The sequence below is a fragment of the Protomyctophum parallelum genome, assembly GCF_964188405.1.
Source record: "Protomyctophum parallelum genome assembly, chromosome: 10".
NCBI classification, from domain to species: Eukaryota; Metazoa; Chordata; class Actinopteri; order Myctophiformes; family Myctophidae; genus Protomyctophum; species Protomyctophum parallelum.
Window position 1 is genome coordinate 29766870 of NC_139704.1, and position 26139 is coordinate 29793008.

Sequence of the window (26139 nt, forward strand, 5' to 3'; positions counted from 1 at the left end):
CTGGGGGCGTGTGGAATGTCATATTGCAATTTTGGGCATGTTAAGAAGCGCTTTTGACACCCCGCGGAGTGCGCAAAACGGCCTTGAATTAGTCATGGGTGTGTTTGAGACGTACCCAATCAACATGTCTGTACTATTCTATTTACCAGTCAGCTGATGTCACATACGGAATGCGCACTTTGGGGATCGTGGTAATACATTTCTGCAGGCTGGCACCATAGAAGACATGACATGACTTTGTCACATTTGGGTTAATTATTCCTATTGCACTGCATGCTATCACCTTTATGCCTCAAAAGAACAGACCCACCTATACCTTTCAGATCGGAATGTGTGACAGAGCAGCCTCTGTCAGAGTAATGTAATGTACAATATACATTCATTGTATTGTTGCTGTATATTGCTGTATATATATATATAACGGGTTGATTCTCAGTCCCACAGAAGGTGCACATTCTGCTGTGACATGTGAATTAATACTTGTGTTTATCTATGCAGATGCTGTAGTTGGGAAGCTGCCTTGATTGTCTGAAGAGAGCTCTGATTGCTTGTGGTGTTAAATGCCTTGTGATTCGCTGACTGCTTAGCCAGGGGTGGAGTCAGGAGTCTATATAGAGGGGAAATGGCTCAGTAGTGTTTGTGCTGCCATGGGGAGAGGTTGACACCAGTACCTCTCTGTTCACAGTTAAGTTGTGTTGTTTGAGTTGTTTTGAGTTCTTTATTTTCTTTATTATTCATTATGTTGTCCAGGCCTGGAACTTAATTAAAACTTATCTTCACCTGCAAGTCTGCCTCCTGTCCAATATGTCATTTTAAAGATTTTATTACTGACAAACAGCCGATCCACAATCCCACTTGGTAACAGAATGGAACTGCGAGTAGATAGCAGCATATTAGCAAATTGGCAATCCATGCGTAATGTTCCCAGAATCGTCTATAACCCCCGAACATGCAAGTTCGTTTGATATTGTTTAATTCGATAACGATAGAACCATGTACCATACAGCGAATGAAAGCAAGATTCCTAAGGAATATGGAGATTTTTACATTTAATAAAACGGTTGAGAAATGAGAGAACCATGAGTGTTTATAGGCTAATATCAACGTTTTTTTATGAACGGGCTGTGGGCTGTGAACTTGAAGAGCTCAATCACCATCCCGACACGGAAGAAATATAGCCTAGTGCATGCATGTATATGCACTGTTGCACTTGCACACAGTAGCCTACACACGCTCTTTATTTGTTTCTATTGAAAAAAAACAGTAAAATAACGTTTATTATATTTTATTTCATTCAAATCACGAGGAAGGAATGAGTTGAATGCGTGCTGCGTAATGCTGTGGCCCCGATGGTATGGTCTTCGCTGAGTTCGCTCGTAGCATTTTATTTAAGAAGACTTGAATCGGGTGTGATACAGCGTATGAAAGCAAAGTTCCCAAGGATTATGGAGATGTTTTTATTTTTTTTAAAGGTTGAGAAATGTAAGAATTATGGCCGTTTCTAATCTCAACATTTTTACAAAGCCTCTCTCTTTGCGGCAGCAGAGAGCAGCCATGTTGCCATGTCCCATAGAAACAACTAAATAGGTCTATAAAAATAATCCCAAAAGAAGCGCATATAACAGGGGTCTGTAACCTATTTTAAATGAAGTGCCATGTTTTTATTTTCTAAATAGTGAGTCTGCCATATCCAGATTAATTTGAATGACACCACATTAAAATAAAAAAACATATTTTGATTGTCCACAAATATAAAGTTCTTCCTTCTTTTTAAATATGTTCTTGCACATTGTTATAATGATCATTATATATCCCCCTGCAGTCAGAGTTCATAGTTTTAATGAATGAATGTGATGCATTGTGAGCTGGTATAGATCTGCTATTTTCAAAAGTAATCTTTTTATTTAATTTTTGGAATAGCTGTCCTTAGTTGGGCAAATGCATTCATCTGGGGATCCTTGACATGGGAATGTGCTGTGTGAGGATCACTGGTTTAAACAACATTAGGAGAAAAGCCCAAATAACCACTTTAGAAACAAGAAAAGCAACCATACAGAAAGCAACTTTACAGAAAAATAAGCCGCTTATAATAAACAGACATGGCAACACTCTACCAGCCTCCCAGAGCCGCTCAAGTGTCAAATCAAACAGTGCTTTTTGCGTTTATGAGGTGGTCAGACCCACGTCTAATCGTTATGCGCTGAGTGTCTTTAGGTCAAGGGGCTTAATAGCAAATTGCGCAAAGCGAAAATAATTAACATATGGACACTCCCACAATGCTAAAATATTCAGGAACGCGGTAAGCCATAATGTGTGTGCGTTCAACACGGGCCAGTGCGTTCAACACGGGCCGATATGCCTTTCATAATACGAATGTGCGCAGAGCGAGGCCAATTTATGTATTTCCATTGGTAAAACGCACCTTCAAAATCTACCCATTACAATTTTAAGGACTGACAGGCTTCATCTTACGTCCATATCAGACCCGGAGAACGCTTTGTCCATATTTTTTTTTACAGTCTATGGTAAACACAGGGCCTCTGTGGAGATGTGCGACAGTGGCGGCCATTCTTCCTTACCGTCCTAGACTCCATGATATTCCTGTCCCTCCCTTCGCTGTCGTCGTCGTCGTCATCGTCGCTGAACTCGGCCGCGGCGCTCTCGATGAACTTGAAAGCCTCCAAGACGGCACTGGTGTCGGACAGCTCTGTTTTCCTGTGGAAATAACCACGATAAGTACATGAATATGACTGGCTGACATTTACAATTACGGTACTTTTTTGACAGGTCTCTTGGAAGAATTCATGTGTCACATTGTGCCTCCATACGAAAGAGCATTCTCACCATAACCACTTAACCCATTCTGACCTGAGATCAGATTCTAAAAATGTCTTCTACATCCTGACAGTTTTCTGAAAAAGCTCAGTCGTTCTTCGATTTTTCAAAAATAGCAGACCTACAAGCTCGTAGCGCCACTCGGTGGCGCGCTATGAGCTTGTAGATCTGCTATTTTTCAATAGCTAAAGCATAGCATAATGCTAACACCAAAAAGGGTTCCGGCCCAAAATGGGTTTTAAGCGCTAATATATTTTGTCATACAACACATGGTGAAAATAGCTGATCTACAAGGTCAGTAGGTCACTGCGCTTTGTGATGTGACGCGCTTGGAGATTTTTTTTAATTGATGAAATTAATCTTTTAATGTTTCACATTGTGCCCAAAATAGGGACCCCTGCGGTTAAAGTGGTTAATCCTATGATGAATAGGAATTCTATCTCTGGTACCCCAATTTATAATGTAAAACCAATGTTAATTTAACTCTGAGAGTGTACACATTTGTTCCATTTGTACACTCTGAGTTACAAACCCAGAAGGGTCCATTTGGTTCCTAACCATCTCTAATTGAGCTAGGTACCCCCTGGAACTCCCTCAAGTACCCCTAGGGGTCCCCGGACCCCACTTTGGGAACCCATGCACTACAATAAAGATGTATTTTGTTCCAAAAAACAATCTATCGCTTCGAAAAAGTGACAATTGTGACTTATACGCTTGAGAGAAATCCAAATCAATTATGTGAAACTAAATAAAAAGGAGTGTGTGTGTGTTGCCGTGTTATTGAGCACTTTGTAATAGAAAACCATGGGACTCGTTCATGTGCAGCGTCTTCTTTTTCACCATCCTCACTGTACTGTACTGTACTGTACTGTACTGTACTGTACTGTACTGTACTGTACTGTACTGTACTGTACTGTACTGTACTGTACTGTACTGTACTGTACTGTACTGTACTGTACTGTACTGTACTGTACTGTACTGTACTGTACTGTACTGGTGCCATGGAGTAAACGCAACAATTATGTTATGGTATTCTAGCCCATTTTGAACTGAGATCAGATTCTATAAATGTCTTCTACATCCTGGAAGTTTTCTGAAAAAGCTATGTTTCTATGTCAGTCGTTCTTCGATTTTTCAAAATAGCAGGTTAACCCATTCTGACCTGAGATCAGATTCATATGAGGTTTCCACTGGACACACACTCGTCTGATGAACCCATTCTGACCTGAGATCAGATTCTAAAAATGTCAGTCGTTCTTCGATTATTCAAAAATAGCAGACCTACAAGCTCGTATCGCGCCACTCGGTGGCGCGATATGAGCTTGTAGATCTGCTATTTTTAAATAGCTAAAGCACGACATGATGCTAACACCAAAATGGGTGCCCGGTTTGTCAGGGCTGATGTCACGCCTACCTAGTGGTGACGTCATCCCACCCTTTTATAAGGCATTTCGCCAGCACAAGTTCTCTGTCCGATTATCATTTCATAAATAGTGTGTTGAGAATCTAAAACTAAGCCTTGCAACTTAATAACTTAACTTGCCCATTTAGCCAAAGATATCGCCAAAGACCTAATCACCTAATTATACCGGCGGGTCAGCACTTTCCGCTCCAGTGACGAAGAAAACCTCTACCATCCTTACACGGTCAGAATGGGTTAAGAGAGGTTGGTGCATCAATAATGCATAGAATGAAAGGCTTGGGAAATAGCAATGGCGAGCACCAAAGGATTGCTGACGCAGCATCGTAACACTTAGGCCACAATTTACGGTTTATAGTAAAATCGGCCTCCGCCCTAAAATGGGACAGGGTCTAATAACTGCCGCTCCATATTGGGCAAACACTCCATATTTGGACCAAATTGGGGGGGGGGGGGGAGACGACACATCCATACGCACAGAGAAAAAGCTCTTCTCGGCCACACGGCAAAACAACATGGGACTACTTGAGGTCATCAAACGAATACCATATCCCGGGACAACATGTCTGTGACTCACACTCATAGAAGAGCTCTCTTACCCTCTAGTGCCCTTTGGTGACCCGTCCGTCCCGTTGACCAGAGGCTCAGAACCGGTCCTGTCCCCCGTCCTCCCTCCGTCTCCAGCCAGGCCCAACAGGGCCCGAACTCGCTGGGACTTCACGTCCAGGATGGTGTCTGTGTAGCCCACCTCCTGAAGGTATCTGAAACGGGTCAAGGTTTGGTTTGTTAGCTTGAAAATCGGTTCTCTGTTCTTCTGCCAAATGACAATACACTGTAGCATACATTTAGGCTAAAGGAACTTTGATTTATAATGATTGTTAGATATACCAGCCTATTCATGATTGTGATTGAAGTCTGATGCCCAAAAATAACGTATCTTAATACCTCTAAATCACATGAAACTTGCCTCTCTCTCTCTCTGAGAGAGAGGTATGTTCTTTTAACAAATTAATAACAAAGTATTTATTTTAGAATTTATTTTCGGCAATAGTAGAACTAGAAAATTCGCAATTTTAAAAAATTGCAGAGTGTGGTTGCCACAGTGGCTTACATATGCCCCTCCCACTAGTATTGCCAGCCAATTACAATTTCAAGTCACGCCTTAGATCATGCGTAAGTAATTCGGAGGGGATTTAACCCCCGAAATTCATGTTTTTGCGACAAACGGTTACATTTCTCGCATTTGCGGCGCCCCCTATGGATGAAAATGGAATTGCTTTTAGAACTTGGTTGGTTGAGCCACCCCGGACATGTGATTCAAATTTGGGATGGATTGGACATTCCGTTCGTGATTTATGGCATTTTTGTGATATAGGCCCCTCCTACTAACTTCGGAAGACGATTACGGCCGAACGATACGCACTACCAAAATTCTGCATTTGGTGTTTTAATCGGATATGTCCAGAGATCATGTGTGCCGATTTCTGTGAGATTTGGACAAAATATGTAGGAGGAAAAGCAAAAAGTTTGTTTTGGACAAAATTCAAAATGGCGGAAAATCCATCATGGCGGAAATGGGCGTGGCCTATATGGGGAGATGCGTCATGACCCAAGGAATCCAGGGAAAAAATAATTTTGATTTTACGACCTACGGTTCAAGAGTTATAAGCCAAAAGGTAAAGTGGGCTGTTATAGCGCCACCATGAGGCCGACCTATAAAATTATAATTTTAATTAATTTTAGTGATAATTAAGAAATATCCCTAAAAGTTTTGTAACTATAGTGATTACAGTCTCCGAGGAAAAAATACTTGAATGTGATTTTTTGCCTTTTCCCATTCATGTCAATGGGGAAATTTAATTCACTAATAAATTCATATCAATTAAACTATACAACATTTCTCTTAACAAAATACAAGCACACGATTCCCGATTCTTCCGGTCAATTTGACATATGGCTCAAGTGCGTGCAGCGTACAGTGTGGGAGGTATAAAGCGACAAAAAAAAGACTACTGTGAAATAATAAAAAGAATAATAAAGTGTTACAATTACTAGAGTCTGGTTGCCCCTTTTGGGGCAACCACACTAATTAAGTTGAGCCTATTTCTCCAATAGAACTGAACTTCGTCTCACTGAATGAACTTTTAAGGGAGTTTAATTAATATAGATCTTGGAGCCCCTAACCTTTCACATCATAGTGACAGAAATGCTGGCGTAAGGAGAAAAAGAAACATGCTGCGGGCATAATTATTAGTGACGCTCCAACCATACATTCTAGTAGTGTTATCTAATCCTGGGCGTCAATTCAATTATTTTCAGCTTTTTTGACAATCAAAATCGTCAATCAATTAACTTTTAAAGCCAATAGCTATTAACCCATTGGAGTAGCGCGCTATGAACTTGAAATTTTTAACTTGAAAAATCGAAGAACGACTGACATAGAAACATAGCTTTTTCAGAAAACTGTCATTTTCAAATAGAGATTTTTTGAATCTGATCTCAGGTCCAAAATGGGTTCATGTCAACAATTTAAACTTGCTGAAAGATGAGAAACGCTGCTTGTAAACGTGCGATGCGTGATGTCTTCTGGCAGCGAGCTAGTGATGGATGTTAGCTCTGTCGGGACATGCCAGCCATCTCATTCCACATACAGTAATACCTACCCCGATAGGGTACAGTAGGTATTACTGTATGTGATGATGTTAGCTCTGTAGGGACATGCCAGCCATCTCACTCCACATACAGTAATACCTACGCCGATAGGGTAGGGACATCCACAATCAGTGTTGTTTTTGGCAGCAAAGTTCAATGTTTTGGTTTTAGTCATAGTCTCTTGAAACGTTTTAATTTAGTTTTAGTCACATTTTAGTCACTTGGAATGTTTTAGTGTTTAGTCTAGTTTTAGTCGACTAAATATCATCAAATTTTGGCGGGCCTCGACGCCGTCGTAACGACAGATTTTACACTGAAAATAGCGATTTACAAGCTCACAACGTTTATTTTCAGCATGCAACCAAGTGTAAAATGACTTATACTGGATCTCGTGTCCACTAGTCCCTTCCTAACATTTTAGTCTAGTTTTTATTTGTTGACAAAAATCGACAGTATATTTAGTCACCATAGCTTCGTTTTCATTTATTTTCCATTTAGTTTTCGTCAGTGAAAAAAAGGTAGTCGACGAAAACAACACCGTCCACAACGAAAGCTCGAGCGATTTTAGCAGCCTTACTGGCTGTGTGAGTGAGGGGGTGGAGGGTGTATATTTGATCCGTCACTTGACACATGCTTAAGGGGGGACAAAAATGAGAATTTCTCTTTTTTTCCCCCCTCTCGTCTGCCATAATGTCAGAGAAGATGATGTGTGAAGTTGCCTGATGGCGTCTGGGGGTAAAGAAGGCCTGGGCCTGGATCATTGTACACAGATGGACTGACAGGAGAGAGATGTATGGGCAACATTCTCCAGAGCCAGAACAAGAACAGTAATGACTACTGATGTCCAGGTGAGGGAGCTCTTTGACCAGAGGACTTCTAACATCCTAACATTTTTCTGAAAAACCCATGTTTCTATGTCAGTGGTGCTCAACCATTTTCATGTCAAGGACCCCCAGAATTTTCTCTATTGGGCCACGGACCCCCCCCCCCATCTCAACATATGTAGTTCCAGGGACCCCCCAGAAGCAAATATTTTAGTTACAAATGTTCGCTCTGAAATATATATTCAAAAATGTGCACCACATTTTCACGACATTTCAAAAATAGCAGACCTACAAGCTCATAGCGCGAGATCTGCTATTTTTCAACAGCTATAGTAGAACAGAATGCTTAAAACACCAACAGGGGTTCCCGCCCAAAATGGGTTAATATAGTTTAACCAGCCCTGTTAGGTTCCGTCACCGGATAACAAAAAGACGAATACTCAACTCACAACCTAAATTAAAATATTCCACATCGCAGCTCTGCTTACCTGCTGTATGCAAAAATGAGCTATCGACCATCCATAACTGCTGCCATTGTATCAGGACAGATACATACCAGTGGTTTTTGACAGCAATTTTTTTATTTTAGTTATAGTCATAGTCTTTTGAATAGTTTTCATTTAGTTTTAGTCACATTTTAGTCACCTGGAATGTTTTAGCGTTTGTCTAGTTTTAGTCGACTAAATATCATAAGATTTTAGTGTACTTTAATCTACAGTTAATTCAGTGGACTAAAACGTATTTTGGCGGGCCTTGATGCCATCGAAATGACTGTTTTTACACTTATCGTATCTACTGTACAAGCTCACAACGCATCACAACGTGTTTTGGGCTTGTAGATCTGCTATTTTCAACCAAGTGTAAAATGACTTATTCTGGATCTCTTGTCCACTAGTACCTTCCTAACATTTTAGTCTAGTTTTTATTTGTCGACGAAATTGTCAGTTTATTTAGTATTAGTTTCAGTCATCATAGCTTAGTTTTTATGTAGTTTTCGTCAGTGAAAAAAGGTAGTCGACGAACATTAACTTAGTTTTAGTTTTAACTTAGTTTTAGTCAACGAAAACAACACTGGTTCCCAAACGGCAAGCGTTTTAGCTCAAGACCCAAAAGAGGAATTAGATGTTTTCCTGGGACTCAATCTACAAGCTCACAACGCGTCATTTCCCAGCACATTGTGAGCTTGTAGATCTGCTATTTTCACTACTTCTTAAACTTTTTTATTTTTATTTTGTTTACTTCTTAAATTTATTTAAGTACTTTTGAAAAATGTTGAATTTGTTTTGAAATAGTTTTTAAATTCATCTTTACACGACTAGTGCTGTTATTGGTGAATGAATAGCTCTCTTCCAGCTGAGCAGACCTGTTTTCCCACACATTTCATTGTAGCGTTTGACCCCGCGTTAACCTACATTATGATGACTAATAATAAAGCTGAAAGCTGAGAACCGAAACCAACTCTTTAGTAACACCAAAGAGTGGAGAGAATCAAGAGTCCATCGGGTGGATTTCATATGGTGGCGATGTGGAGTTTTTACAAGAAATGTAAAAGGTTTAATCTTAGAGGAATCTTGCTAGTTAGGTAGATTCTTATTTGTATATTAAGTCACTTAGGACTGTCTCATTGCAGTAGGAAGATGGCATGTGAACCAATTAGGTTCCTCGTTGTGGCAAAATGTTTGATGAAACATCAAGTGGTTCCTTGGCTATCTGAATTACCCATAAGGCCTAGGGGGGAGCCAGGCGACCATTACATCCCTGTATTTAAAATTGTCGACAAAATCAACTGTACATTTAGCTAAAACAAAAATCTCATATTTAGTCAACTAAAATATGACAAAACATAAATTATGTTTAATTCAAAAGACTATGGCTGAGAAACTACATCAAACTTTGCTGCCCAAATGAACCAAGGTGAAAGGATGCGTCCTTCCAGAATCAGACACGGTGTGTGTGTGTGTGTGTGTGTGTGTGTGTGTGCGCGTACGTGTGTGTGTGTGTGTGGTACTCACTGTCTGAGCAGCTGACGGCCATGTTTCCAGGACAGCTGATTGTTCAGAGACCCGGGAGCCTCGTTCTCATTGGCCTCATCTAGGGCAAGACGCACACACGCACACGCACACGCGCACACACACACACACACACACACACACACACACACACACGCACACGCACATGCACACGCACACACACACACACACACACACACACAGAAACAGACAAATCACAACGCAACTCAACGCAGAGCACACAAAGCCTGACTGACATTAATCCCACTGTGTAAACAAATCAGAGCATTCCGGCATTCCTGCAGCAGTGGTGGAAAAAGTACTTTTTACTTAAGTAAAATATCAATACTGCAATGTAGAAATACTCTGTTACAAGTAAAAGTCCTGTATTCAAAACTTACTTGAGTAAAAGTACTGGTATCAAAATGTACTTAAAAGTACCAAAAGTAGACAGTACTCATTATGCAGATTGTCCCATTTCACCAGTTTTCATATGTATAAAAAAAAAGATGATTGAAATATTTTATCGCAGATCTACATGCTCACAATGTGTCGCATCGCAAGACATGTGAGCTTGTAGATCGGCTTATTTGTATGAAATGTACAGTATATAGGAGGGCTGAAGTGGTTAATGTACAGTATGTTTTATGTTGTGTAGCTACAGTAGTAGCATACGTAGGTTTCCAAATAATTGTAGTGGAGTAAAAGTATAATATTTGCCTCTGAGATGTAGTGGAGTAGAAGTCAAAAATACTGAGAATTGGAAACACTCCAGTAAAGTAAAAAGAAAAGAAATACCTCAAAATTGTACTTCAGTAATACAGTAGTACTTTAGTGTAAATGTACTGAGTTACTTTGCACCACTGCACGCACACAGCATCCAGGCAAGTACTGTACACGCATTCAGCTCCAAGATGTTGCCAACTAAGTCTATAGAGCATTATAATTAAGCAGTGGGGGCAGTTTCAACACTGGAGGCACAGCTCCACTACTTGCGTCATTGACATCGCACGCAAACAGAAATATGCCACAGATAGCCAATTACAGGGCCGACGACGTGTTAACCCATTCTGACCCGAGATCAGATTAAAAAATGTCTTCTACATCCTGAGAGTTTTCATTCTGACCTGAGATCAGATTAAAAAAATGTCTTCTATGTCAGTCGCTCTTCGATTTAAAAAAAAAATAGCAGACCTACAAGCTCGTAGCGCGCCACTCGGTGGCGCGCTATGAGCTTGTAGATCTGCTATTTTTCATAGCTAAAGCACAACGTAATGCTAACACCAAAAGGGGTGCCCGCCCAAAATGGGTTAAGTTTGGATGTTTCAGGGCAAATATAGCCTCTTATCACTGAAACAAACCACTGTACACCACGTCAGGCATGTGACCTGTAATAATCTAAATGTGGTTCATTCATTTCAACCTGCCACACAGCAGCCACAAAAGTATATGTAGCTTATTGTCTCCACCAGGCCGAAGGCATGTGGGAGAGTATGTTTTGCACTCCGTCCGTCCGTCGTCGTGTGTCCGTGTGTCCGTCCGTCCGTCCGTCCGTCCGTCCGTCCGTGAGGAGCTAATCTCGGCCACCGTTAACCCGGTCGATGCCAAATTTGCACACACACTCCCTGGATGCCAACGATGAACCTCTGCCCCAAACTTTCCACAACGGCCTGTTATAGCGCCACCAGGAGGCCGCTTTGTGCAAAACAAGTTTTTGCACAGTACACCTACAGATTTTGTCCAAACATCACGCAAATTGGTACACAGTCTCTCTACAGCCATTCAACCAAACCGGTCTTTCACATTTCTCAGACTCCATCCTGATTGGCTAAGATTGGCTTCCAAAGTTCACAGGAGTGCTCAGTTTCAAACAAAATGCTGCAAATCATGAACACATTGCGGGATTTCCGTGAAATTGTGCACCCACATTCCCACTAGGCCCAGGACGAAATGCCACATGAACAATTTCAACTCAGCCTCAAGGTGGCGCTATAACTGGCCGAAAAGTGTTTTTACCTCTAACTGCACGGATCTGTGGATAACTTTGTATGCCAACTCCCTAGAGGCCAAGGAAAAACCTTTGCCTGGAATTTTCACATCTGCTCTTTATAGTGCCACCAGGAGGCATTTTCTATTATTACTCCTTCAGATTTTATCCAAATTTCACGCAAATCGGTACACATGATCTCCATAGTCATGTGATCAAGACAGGTTTGTTTGATTTCTCATATTCCATCCTGATTGGCTAAGATTGGCTTCCAAAGCTCACACGATTCGTCCATTTCGAAAAAAGCCCACAAATCACAAACACAGTGTGCAATTTCCATTACATTATACACGCACATTTTCACTAGGCCGAGGACGACATGCCACAATTTATTCCTCAAAATCAGCCTCACGGTGGCGCTATAACAGGCCAATTCCTGTTTTTAGCTATAACTGCATCGATCTGTATACAACTTATGTATGCACACATGGAAAAACATTGTACCTGCATCCCTCCAATACGAACCTCCGGCCCAAATCTTCCTCAACAGCCTGTTATAGCGCCACCATGAGGCCACAACCTGACCTGCCCTGGTGGAGACCTGTGCCGATTGGCACTTTGTCTAGTTACTAATGATAACATGCCAGTGGAGACCTTTCAATTTACAATTTAGACATTTAGCAGACGCTCTTAATCCAGAGCGATTTACATTATTAAGCAATAGCAAAAGCATGGCATACATCACATATATAAAAAAGTAGTTATCATGAATCACGTATAAACTAAGAACGTAACAGTGGAGTATCTATGTAAACTATACATACTATACTATATTATATATTATACATGTGTACTATAAAGTGCTATGACTACATCAAATGCAATTCTAGTGCTGTCTACGTAACGAGCTATAAGTCCGTTTAAAATACTATCTAAGTCTACATAAAGTGCTATCTAAGGGGCTAGGCTGGGGCAAGTGCTACGGGCCTTTCCTCTTCATAAAACATTTTAGACATCATTGGAGAGCAGATGTAACACTTGCTAGAAATGGCACTTCAACTGGCTTTAAAAAGCAAAAGGGCTGTTCCAATATGTAACAAGACAACTGTGTCTTGTAAACAACTCCAAAATGGCCACTCATCATGAGTGGCTTTTAAATACAGGTCCCCCGTGACCTGTGAGAGAGAGAGCAGGTCTACATCTAATGCAGACAAAATAGGGTGCATTTTGCATCCCAAAACGCAGTTTATAGTTAAAGGACCACTTCACCACTTTTCAACCCATCTTCATATAATAGGTCCTCACTAATAATCATGAAAAAAGTGTCTCATAGGAGGGCTGTGGGCAGTTCAGAAACCGTCTTCCAGTGACATCATCGATGGGGAATAGAAGCTAATAGAAACTGCAGGCTTTCTAGTCCTGAAAAGTTGCAATGCGAAAATGTAAAAAAATATTGTTTAAAAAGAAATCTACCTAATGATGATGTAACTGGAAGACGGTTTCTAAACTGCCCACAGCCCTCCTATGAGACACAGACACAGAATCGTGCCATTTATTCATGATTATTACCTGAAGACCTATTATATGAAGATAGGTTGAAAAGCGGTGAAGTGGTCCTTTATGGGACGCAATAAAACAACGACCTCTGCATCCACGGGATGCACTACTGTACTGTTTTTCATTCTAGCTTTAGTTATAATAATCATTTCTTCTTCTGTTTTCTACATGAATATAACCACACTATAACCATATGAAATGAAATGGGAGTTAAATGCTGCAATTTGTAAAAATGGAAAAAATATGACTCCTAACATCGTTGAAGTGGGATTCATAAAATGTCCACCATCCCTGGACTCATTACATCAACCCATTTTGGGCGGGAACACCTTTTGGTGTTAGCATTATGCTATGCTTCAGCTATTGAAAAATAGCAGATCTACAAGCTCATAGCGCGCCACCGAGTGGCGCGTTACGAGCTTGTAGGTCTGCTATTTTTGAAAAATCGAAGAACCACTGACATAGAAACATAGCTTTTGTCAGAAAACTGTCAGGATGTAGAAGACATTTTTAGAATCTGATCTCAGGTCAGAATGGGTTGAGAACCCATTTACATCACTGCTAATGTATACTGTATGCCTGAACCATCCACATCAGCGCAAGCCATCCGTGTTGGACAACGCCAACCCTGCCACCAGCACTACCCTATAACCACACGGAGGTAATAAGACTATAGACAGAGAGAGAGAGGGCTGAGGAGTGAGTTGGCACCGCAGAGTCATAAGGTTGCCCCTGAACGGGGTCACGTCTAATTCAGGAGGGTGATGAGCGAGGCACCACCCATGGGAGGGGGGCGGGCCGAGGTCAGGGTGTAGGAAGTTCCCTCTTCTGTGAAGCACTCGTTTCTATACACCCTTCCGGGCAGCGCACCCCTCCGCCCCTCTGCCCAGTCCCCCCACACACACACACACGAATATGAATTGACCCTATTCAGAAGATTTGTGCCGCATTTTTACGATTTTTCAATAGCTAAAGTATAACAGAATGCTTGAAACACCAAAAGGGGTTCCTGGCCCAAAATGGGTTAATGGAATGAAAATAACATGATGTTCGCGTTTAGAAAAAATCTGATATCTCCATTTTGTAATAATGCAATGCAGAGCGCATTTGTGCATGTTGTGCTGTAACATTGGGGGGGGGGGGGGGTACATTTCCGTCTATCTTTGAAGAAAAAAACCCCAAAACAAAACCGAGAAATAGATAGATTTTAATGGAATTAGGTACATGTAGCCTATGGGCGGGGTATATAGGCTCTAATATTCGCTACACAGTATATTTCTATCTACAGTATCATTGAAAAAGTAGAGATAGATATTTGCAATTTTTTTGCACTGCCCGGAATAGTGTGGAAAGGGGGCGCTTGGCCCCCCGCGGTGAACAAACAGGCTTCTTGAATAGGGATGAGCAAGGATGAGCAATGGGAAATGAGTCACTATCAGAACGGGACTGCTGACGTAATAGAGGGGGGGGGGTGAGGGAGGGGGGGGGGGGGGGGGGGAGTGAGGGAGGGGGGGAGAGGTGAGGGAGGGGGGGGGGAGGTGCATGGGAGTCCAGGGATGACGAGGCAATGTATTCCTACCACAGATTTTCAAATTAGTATTATTAATTATTATTGTTTATTTGTTATTTTATTTTTGGGAGGTGGGGGGGGGGGGGGGGGTTGTTGTTGTTTGGTTTAACAAGATAATCTCCACAAATCAACACTTCTATTATGTTTTTGAAGTTGAGGTATTAACCCATTCTGAACAGGGACCCCTTTTGGTGTTTTAAGCATTATTTTATACTATAAAATAGCAGATCTACAAGCTCTTAGCGCAGCACCGAGTGCCGCACTATGAGCTTGTAGATCTGTTAGTTTTTTTGGTCGTGAAAATGTGGCACAAATCTTTGAATATCATTTCCTAAATATTTGGTTGGGGGGGGGGTGGGGGGGGGGTCTGCAGATGGGGTCTGCGGCCAAATACAGATAATTCTGGGGGTCCTTGACAGGAAAAATGTTGAGCGCCACTGACATAGAAACATAGGGTTTTTTCAGAAAACTTTTAGGATTTAGAAGCCTTTTTTTATCGGTCTCGGGTCTAAATAGGTTAATGGGTGTTAACATAATACCACAGGTAGGCTATACGCCACAGATAATGGTTAACATATTAACATATAATACCACAGGTAGGCTATATGTCACAGATAATGCAACTAGGGCTGTCACGACTCACAAGTTAACCACACCACGGCAAACCATGAATACCGCAGGGGAACTGAGACAATCCCATCACCAATACGGTATGTCACATTATAATTAGAACTTGCCTTACACTTCATGAATGCTAAATACTTTCCAAGGGACAGTGGAAAGAGTCTTTTCTTTTTCCAATCAATGGTGATATTGTTAGGAAGTTTGATCATATCATATTTATAGACCATGTGCTCTATAAATACATTTTGAGCAGAGTTGAAATCAATGGTAAAACACCCAATTAGGGCTGCAACTCTATTGATCATTTTATCAGCGATTCTCTCTCGCTCTCTCTCTCTCTCTCTCTCGTCTACGGACAAACCACATGTATAACATGTTCACAAATCAGAAATCACATAATCTGTGTTATACACAAGTCAGTCAGCTTAACCCATTCTGGGCGGGAACCCCTTTTGATGTTTTAAAAATTATGTTATAATTTAGCTATTGAAAAATAGCAGATTTACAAGCTCATAGCGCGCCACTCGGTGGGCCACTCGTGAGTCTGAACATATATTCTTTCAGAGCAAACGTTTTAAACTCAAATCTTTGCTTCTGAGGGGTCCCTGGAACAACATATTTTCAGATGGGGGTCGGTGGCCAAATACATATAATTTTTGGAGTCCTTGAGATGAAATATTGAGCACCACTGATACAGAAACATGAGGTATTTCAGAAAACTGTCAGTATTATTGAAGACAATTTCTTTTAATTTCGACCTCAGGCCTAAGGAGTTTAATTAATATATATCTTGGAGCCCCTAACCTAACCTTTCACATCATAGTGACAGAAATGCTGGCGTAAGGAGAAAAATAAACATGCTGCGGGCATAATTATTAGTGACGCTCCAACCATACATTCAAGTAGTGTTATCTAATCCTGGGCGTCAATTCAATTATTTTCAACTTCTTTGACAATCAGTGGAGGTCCTTTCCACAGTGCTGTGGAAAGGGACACCGGTTTGATGCTAGGATGAGACCTTCGTAGAGCTCCTACATGCACTGTTGGGAGACTACAAGCTTATAGTCCTGCGCTATGTGCTTGTATATCTGCTATTTTTTAGCTAAAGTAAAAAAAAAAAAAGGTTAATGTGGTTAAAAGCTAAGGTGACAAAAATGCGTACCAGGTCTTAACCCATTCTGGGCGGGAACCCCTTTTGATGTTTTAAAAATTATGTTATAATTTAGCTATTGAAAAATAGCAGATTTACAAGCTCATAGCGCGCCACTCGGTGGGCCACTCGTGAGTCTGAACATATATTCTTTCAGAGCAAACGTTTTAAACTCAAATCTTTGCTTCTGAGGGGTCCCTGGAACAACATATTTTCAGATGGGGGTCGGTGGCCAAATACATATAATTTTTGGAGTCCTTGAGATGAAATATTGAGCACCACTGATACAGAAACATGAGGTATTTCAGAAAACTGTCAGTATTATTGAAGACAATTTCTTTTAATTTCGACCTCAGGCCTAAGGAGTTTAATTAATATAGATCTTGAAGCCCCTAACCTAACCTTTCACATCATAGTGACAGAAATGCTGGCGTAAGGAGAAAAATAAACATGCTGCGGGCATAATTATTAGTGACGCTCCAACCATACATTCAAGTAGTGTTATCTAATCCTGGGCGTCAATTCAATTATTTTCAACTTCTTTGACAATCAGTGGAGGTCCTTTCCACAGTGCTGTGGAAAGGGACACCGGTTTGATGCTAGGATGAGACCTTCGTAGAGCTCCTACATGCACTGTTGGGAGACTACAAGCTTATAGTCCTGCGCTATGTGCTTGTATATCTGCTATTTTTTAGCTAAAGTTAAAAAAAAAAAAGGTTAATGTGGTTAAAAGCTAAGGTGACAAAAATGCGTACCAGGTCTTAACCCATTCTGGACGGGAACCCCTTTTGGTGTTTTAGGCATTATAGTTATACTTTACCTATTGAAAAATAGCAGATCTACAAGCTCATAGCGCGGCAGCAAGTGCCGCACTACGAGCTGTGGAGATCTTGTGGTGGAAATATTTCAATATATATTCTTTCAGAGCGAACTCAAATCTTTGCTTCTGGGGAGGGGTCCCTGGAACAACATATTGTCAGATGGGGGTTGGCGGCCAATTACATATATTCTGGGGGGGGGGTCCTCGACATAAAAATGTTTGAGAACGACTGACATAAAAACATACGTTTTTCAGAAAAACGTCAGGATTTAGAAGACATTTTGTAGAATCGTCCTCAGGTCTAAATGGGTTCTAATGGGTTAATTTAACACCTTTATAAAAAGTAAAGTTGGCCCCAATAAAGAACCTTATACACCTAACAGGCAGTACTGCTGCAAGCCACGGTACTGACCCAGTTACACACCTGCGGAAGGTGAAAGATTCCTAAAGTTGACAGAGTCTTTGCAACAAAGCACAATGCAACGTGCAACAACCACACTAACAAAGGTACCGGTTATGTGATATCTGATGGGGTTTTTTGAGTGGTGCAACCACTCCAAGGAACAGCAATGTTCCGTGTTCACCTATGTGTCTATGTGTTGGTTAATGAGCACCAGTATATGACTAGGGGTGCTGTTGTGGGTGTGATTTTTCTACTACTATACTACTACTACGAATATCTCTGAAAGCAAGGTATAGCATCTGACGTTTTCACCCTCAATTCTACTAAACCAATGAATGGCACATCCAGACGTCTGCAGGATGATCAAAGCAGGATGTTTTTTGCTAAAAGAGTGTTTTTGTATCTACAATTTAGGCATTTATCAGACACTCTTAACCCATTTTGGGGGTGGGAACCCCTTTTGTTGTTTTAAACATTATGTTATAATTTAGCTATTGAAAAATGGCAGATCTACAAGCTCATAGCGCGCCACCGAGTGGCGCGCTACGAGCTTGTAAGTCTGCTATTTTTTTTTAATTCGTAAAAATGTGTCGCAAATCTTTTGAAGATATATTCTTTCAAAGTGAATGTTTTTAAGTCAGGTCTAAATGGGTTATTAATCCAGTGCGATTTACAGTAAGCAAGAACAGAACACCAACATCAAATAGATGAGAAAATACAACCTAACATCCGTCTGTACAGTAGAATATCTGTACAATGAAACAATGAGTTTGAATGAGTATATATACACTATAGAGCGCTACCATGTCTACATAAAATACATACGCCTGTAAGGTCATCGACTCATCCAGCCAGCGCTGCGGCAAGTGTTACGGGTTAAACGATGGCTAAATAAGGGAAAGAAATGTATACATGACAAACAGTGTCATCCAGTGAAACTCAAACAACTGGTCTGGTGTTTAACATTGCTCTCCCCAGTCACTTATGGCGGGTGAAACGGTGGCCGTTGCACAACAACTCCTCTTACATTACGTTACGTTCCCAGGGAAATAAAGACGACACAGTGATGAAACTTAGCGAGCAGGAAACAGGATTCGACATGTACGCAAGTATGCAGACTATTAACGCACGCCGGGGCACCCGATGTCATTTCAGGTATGTGAACACAGCAATCACAGTGATTTACTGTAGCAGAGGCTGTATGAATACGGCAATATTACAGTTACAAGTAAAAGTCCGGAATAAAAAATTTACCGGTACTCGAGTTAGAAGTACAAACGTATTGGCATCAAAAATGTACTTGAAGTACCAAAAGTACTCACTGTGCAGAATGTCCCTTTACGTTTTAAAATGTATAGAAATCTTTTGAAAATAGCAGATCTACAAGCTCACAATGCGTCGAGTCGCGACGCATTGGGAGCTTGTAGATCGGCTATTTTCAAATGTCCAAAATGTATATAGGCCTGAAGTGGGTTTTGTAATAATAATCAAAATCTAGTACCTAAAGTTGTCAAATAATTGTAGTGGAGTAAAAGTACAATATTACTGAAAAGTACTGAAAATTTGACATGTTCAAGTAAAGTACGAATACCTCAGAACTGTATTTAAGTACAGTACTTAAGTAAAAGTACTTTTCCATCACTGGAGGCGAGGGCGATGGCAACATCTGTCTTACCTGAGTCGTAGGTCGGGGGCTTCACTTCGCCCTGGTTCAGCTCCGTTCCATATTTTAACTTGTGGTACTTTGCTCTGGAGGTAGGAGAAAGGAGAGGGAGAATCAAACAATGCTGATTATTAACAAGGTCTGAAAGCAGGCTAAGAAAACCCTTTATGCAAAGTATCTGGCACAGCGTTACATCATTCGATCAGTATTAAGCCATTTTGACATGAGATCAGATTCTAAAAATGTCTTCTACATCCTGACAGTTTTCTGAAAAAGTTTCTATGTCAGTGGTTCTTAGATTTTTCAAAAATAGCAGACCTACAAGCCACCGAGTGGCGCGCTATGAGCTTGTAGATCTGCTATTTCTCAATAGCTAAAGCATAACATAATGCCAACACCAAAATGGGTTCCCGCCCCAAAATGGGTTAAAGTGGGCTAATTAACGGGAACCGATCAGCTCGTTTGTTTCACATGATTACTTGTAGATTGCATCTCTGGTGCTTTCCACATACACGGAATATTAGCAATGTGACGTTGCTTACATCTGTGTAGAGACAGCATAATTATTTTTTAAATCCATTTATAACTCTGAGAGTGTACAAGTGTAACCAAATGAACCCGTATACACGGATTCTTTTTTTGTGGCTTTCGCCTTTATTTTATATTTTTTTATGGAGGGACAGACAGTAGGCTGACAGGAAAGTGGGAGAGAGATGGGGGGGGTTGACATGCAGTAAAGGCCGTCAGGATCGGGAGTCGAACCCGCGGCACACTGCCAGACTGGATTACCAGCCACATGCCCATGTACAGTACACTGATGCACACACATCCCACATCAGAAACCCCACATCAGTGGCACAGGTCTGGGGGAGTGAATCGCAAAGAACGCATGCCCTGCAGTTCACACCGTCCGTCCCACCATTCCGCAGTCCCCCCGCCCCCCCCCTCCCCTCCCCCCCCCCACCCCAAGTCATCCAGAAGGACTAGTCTATAACCATCACATTTCTTTTTAACCCATTTTAGATCAGAGATCAGATTCCTAATGGTCTTCTAAATCCTGACAGTTTTCTGAAAAAGCTATGTTTCTATGTCAGTCGTTCTTCGACTTTTCAAAAATAGCAGACCTAGAAATAGCAGAATAGCAGACCTAGCGCCACTCGGTGGCGCGCTACGAGCTTGTAGGTCTGCTATTTTTCAATAGCTATATTATAACATAATGCTAACACCAAAAGGGGTTCCCGCCCAAAATGGGTTAAATTGGGAACATCCTGTGCAAATTCAAGAAGGCTATCCCAGTTACTCTTTTTATCCCAGTCCTCCGAGACATGACCCGTTGCCATGGCAACCCTGCAGGGAAAGCAACAGCAGCATAGCTCTCATTCTAGGACGGTTGTGTGTCACTCCTGAGGCTGGGGAGGCCCCCCCCCCCCCCCATGGGCGGGAGGAGGAAGGAATAGGATATATCCCATGGGCGGGAAGGAAGGAATAGGATATATAAATATATACGCTTTACGGAGACCGCCGGGGGAGGGGAGGGGAACTCCATGTGTAAAGCAACCTAGGTGGGAAACATGTTAACGTCCCTCCCTAAATAACACAATGCCGGGAGAGGAGACACAACAACACTGACACCGTGTCCCAATTCCGTGCGGTCATAAACTAGACATACCATATGGCGTATACTAAAATGTAGGTCTGCAACTATCCATCATTTTCTTAGCAAAAATACTATTTTTTTATTAAATAATCTTGAAGAGCATTTTTTTTGTGCAGAGGGACTGCCATTGGATTTTTTTTTAAATTTTCGTTTTTGTCATATGTCATAATTATGAAAGCAGGGAATCATAGCTTCAAATTGACATGTTGGTTGTTCAGTTTGACCCAACAGTTTTGGAGATATGGCTTATAGAGTCTTGCAGAAAACAGCGAGTTGAGAAAACAGCCTTGAAAGGTTCACTTCTGTGGACTCTAACATTACACCCAGCTACATGTTTGGGCATTTATTTCATATTTACATGTCAATTTCAGCGCTGACACTTATTTCAGACATGCTCTAGTTGTATGTGACAAGTCTGCCTGTGCTATTAACTCATACAAAAAAATCTCTGGTGAAAAGCTGTAATTTGCGCGATGGCAGGCTCTCAGTGAAATCTGGTCACATATTTTTTTTATTTATATTTTTCATATATTGACACATTTCCAATTAACCTTATGGGAGTTTAATTAATATAGATCTTGGAGCCCCTAACCTTTCACATCATAGTGACAGAAATGCTGGCGTAAGGAGAAAAAGAAACATGCTGCGGGCATAATTATTAGTGACGCTCCAACCATACATTCAAGAAGTGTTATCTAATCCTGGGCGTCAATTCAATTATTTTCAACTTTTTTGACAATCAGTGGAGGTCCGCAGTGCTGTGCAAATAGCAGACCTACAAGCTCATAGCGCGGCACTCGGTGCCGTGCTATGAGCTTGTAGGTCTGCTATTTTTGTAAGAAATCGTGAAAATGTGGTGCAAATATTTGAATATATATTCTTTCACAGCGAATGTTTTTAACTCAAATCTTTGCTTCTGGAAGGTCCCTGGAACAACATAGTTTCAGATGGCAAAAGTTGTCAGGGAAAATTGCAAACCAGCTGATCGACTAAATCTGCTATTGTTGCTATTGTTGAAAAATATAAAATAAAGAAATTAAAGTAAATGTAAAACCCGCCCGCCTCAATCCATTTGAAAAATAAAAATCACACCCGTCTGAAGTGAGGGGCGCTCTTATCATTGTACATCATCATGATGTAACATCTATCCATCTATAAATGCACTAATACGTACGTCTGTACGTAAGTGTGTAATCCACTTAAGTGTGTATTCCACGTAAGTGTGTAATCCAACTGTAACTCGCGGAACCGTTCGCCCCACCGACTTCCAATTAGACACACACGTTCCACACCTGCACACACAGGGAGTGCAGTGCGCGGTGACGAGTTGGGCGGACCCACGGTTGTCCGGAACCGCCACAAAAGGCCTCTCTCTGCCCGGGCTCTGGACAGGGCCTCAGCCCAGGGTCCATATATGGAGCTGGCCCTGTTCCGACATCATAACACTCCATATTTGGGCATGGCCTGAGTAGAACTCCATAAGCTGGCCTGTTCTGACATCTCAACACTCCATATTTGGGCATGCCTGGACAAAGAACTCCATATATGGGCATAGCAGGGACAAATAGATAATAACTGGGTGGAGCATGCATTTCCCATTGTCCAGAACCAGCACAAAAGCCTCTGCCCCGGGCTCTGGACCTGATCAGCCCTATATGTCCATATGTAGATCATAACCAGGCCTGTTCTGACATCATAACACGGGCTTCGCTCTAGTGACGTAAATTCTCCATTAATTGTCAATGGGGCAGGAACCCCTTTTGGTGTTTTAAGCATTATCTGCTATTTATCAATGATTTAGCTATTGAAAAATAGCGGCACTGAGTGCCGCACTACGAGCATGTAAGTCTGCTATTTTTGAAAAATCGTGAAAATGGGGCGCAAATCTTTGAATATATATTCTTTCAGAGCCAATGTTTTTAACTCAAAGATTTGCTTCTGGGGGGTCACTGGAACAACATATTTTGAGATGGGGGTCGGAGGCCAATTACAGATACATTTTGGGGTCCTTGACATGAAATATTGAGCACCACTGATACAGAAAAGATACTCAAAAAGAGGGAGGGGTGACCACGACCACTGTATTTATACGTCGCCATGTGGGGCCCTCCTAACCCAACATTAAACTGTCTTACGTCGCCATGTGGGGCCCTCCTAACCCAACATTAAACTGTCTTACGTCGCCATGTGGGGCCCTCCTAACCCAACATTAAACTGTCCATAGACTTGGCTGACAAATGATTTACGTCTCAAGTGCTCTAAACAAAACATTGTGATATCCTATAATATGTCATAAGTGCTCTAAAAACTTAGAATTAAATTAGAAATCTCATAGGCTCGGCTGCCATATGATGTAATCTGTTCTAAAGCCACACATTGGTGAGACTTGACCGTGTGACCCTTATCAGATCCTGTTGTACTAATATGGCCCTCATTGGCCGTACACTCTCAGCTTTATTTATCCAGGAAGGGTGGATTTATTTATCCAGGGAGTATTAGCCTATAAATTATGAATCACTGTTTTATAGGCTAATGATGTCACATACAGCAGTGGTTCCCAAAGTGGGGTGCGGGGACCCACCGGGGTACCTGAGGGAGTTCCAGGGGGTCCTCAGCTAAATGATAGTTTGTAACCAAATGGATCTCAATGTAACTCAGACCCTAATGGGTCCATTTTTGTTCCATTTTGTACACTACCAGAGTTAAATTAACATTGATTTTTTTTTTTTTTTATGAATTAAAAACAAATTATATTATTTCTTTTCAGTAATTTCATGAAGAAAAATCTAAGACATTCCATACATTAGAAAACAAATGTTTAAGTAGAAGTGAAAATAGATCTGCTATTTTTCACTAGTTCTCTTTTCAGTCACAGGCTAAAAGGTTTGGGAACCACTGCTTTAGGGCAGTGAATGTAAACAGAGGTCATGTGCTACTGACCAGACTAGAAGTTTAGGTATTGGCAACCGGTCCTGCCACAAGTCTCACTCCTCTCACGTTTAAGGGTGATTACAGTATATAGTTACAGGTCGGTGCATATAGCCGATCTACAAGCTCACAAGACAGTGTCGGAGCTTACAGATCTGCAATTGCCCGGTGCGCGACATGGTGTGCAAGCAAGTCTAACTCAGGCTTTACCCATTCTGGGGGGGGAACCCCTTTTGGTGTTTAAAGCAGTGGTATGCTTTAGCTATTGAAAATGAGCAGATCTACCAGCTCATTCAAGATTTCAAGATTTTTAAAAAATATTTTTGAAAAATCTTGAAATGTGGCGCAAATCTTTGAATATATATTCTTTCAGACTTTAGAGCAAACGTTTTTAACTCAAATCTTTGCTTCTGGGAGGTCCCTGGAACATATTTTCAGATGGGGGTCGGAGGCCAATTTCATATATTTCTGGGGGTCCTGCTGTTTGAGAAGGAAACATGGGTTTTTCAGAAAACTGCTAGGATTTAGAAGACATTTGTAGAATCGTCCTCAGGTCTAAATTAGTTAAGATGGCTCACAGCTAAATGATGGAAAGTTAGTAACCAAATGGACCCATATTATATCTTTAACTCTTGAGAGTGTAAAATTAAACCAAATGGACCCTTATCGGTCCATTTGGTTTTATTTAACAAAAAGAAAAGTTAAACATCTGCATTACTTAATTTACAAGAAGTCTGATTGGCTTAAATGACCTTGATGCTGCAGCAAATGCTGCATGCTGAAGTTATATTACAATGTGTTTGGGAGAAGATAAAAAAGAAAAATGAAAAGAAAGAAAATGCTGCGCTGGGTCCTTTCTAATGCGACGGGGACCGTATCGTGTGTGGCCATTGACAGGCTATTTATTCCAGACATTTTTTGAGGGGAACAGCAGAACTGTGAAGGTGACATGGGTCACCGTACCACCGGGGAGGGTGCTCTCCACTCCCTTCTTTGTCCCTGACCTTGATGCACAGTTTGTCTGTGTATCGGACAGTCCTGTCCTTCCAATACAATATGATGCTGAGCTCTCATCCACAGTCAGACATCAAAAACAAGTGTGTTCTCTTGGAGGATCTGATGATGACCTAGTCCTACAAGGCAGTATACAGGGGTGGAGGATTGGAACAAAATCCCAAGGGAAATTAAATTTGCCCAGTCTTTGAACATTTTTAAAAATATGTTGAAAAAGTGGCTGATGGGCAAGTTAGTATAGTGCTGTATTTATCTATTTATATCTATTTATTGTCTTTTGTTTATTGATCTATGATGGCCGGTTGTAAATGTCATTTGTATTGTAATGTTAGTACACATGTTCTTCTTATCATAATGCTGTAACTATTTATTTGGATCACAATGGAAATAAGACTTTTTGTGCAATCCTGATAATTCTGTACTGCTCTTCTATGAATATATCAAATAAATCAAATCAAAGCCAAGGGCAGCTCACCCCCCTTCCCGCCCACCCCGGCCCCTACGTGCAAGGATATTATAATCCACCCCTCCCTATCCACACCCTGGACAGAGCAGATACAGAACGACTGGCCCGCTCTCACCCCGAACACACCCTGGCCAAAAGCTCCAAGCGACCTATAGTCTCTTCTCTCTCCCGTCTCCCTCTCCGCTGTGGAATGAACTCTGCATGACCACCCCGTGGCCATGACTCTCATGAGGACTGCAGACACATGAGGCTGCTTCCCCATCTATCTTCACACTGCAGTCTGAAAACTCCCCTCGTGTGGGGCTCCATTTTATCCACTAGCACTCCTTATTGCCCGTTTAGTTATAGGCAGTAGGCACATATTCAGATGCATGTCATTTACTTGTTCAGATGCTATATATATATATATATATATACACATATATACATGTTCTTTTAGATATATGTAATAATAATAATATATACGATTTATATAGCGCTTTTCTGGGTACCCAAAGTTGCTTTACAGAAAGAAGTACAGACATATTTATTAGAAAACTATTTAAAACGTTTAAAAGGTT

The 26139-nt window shown here is 41.2% G+C and overlaps 1 protein-coding gene across 2 annotated transcripts in view; it reads right to left on the reverse strand.

The window, feature by feature from the left end:
- LOC310866215 (striatin-like) overlaps nt 1-26139 on the reverse strand; it is a 65423-nt gene that overhangs the window by 17637 nt on the left and 21647 nt on the right. For both annotated transcript variants that reach the window (XM_083775702.1, XM_083775701.1), the window contains exons 3-6: nt 19527-19600; nt 9744-9822; nt 4855-5016; nt 2580-2715 (exon numbers count right to left, since the gene is read on the reverse strand). In XM_083775702.1, coding sequence (XP_083631828.1) covers nt 2580-2715; nt 4855-5016; nt 9744-9822; nt 19527-19600 — 451 coding nt within the window. The remainder of the gene's footprint in view (nt 1-2579; nt 2716-4854; nt 5017-9743; nt 9823-19526; nt 19601-26139) is intronic.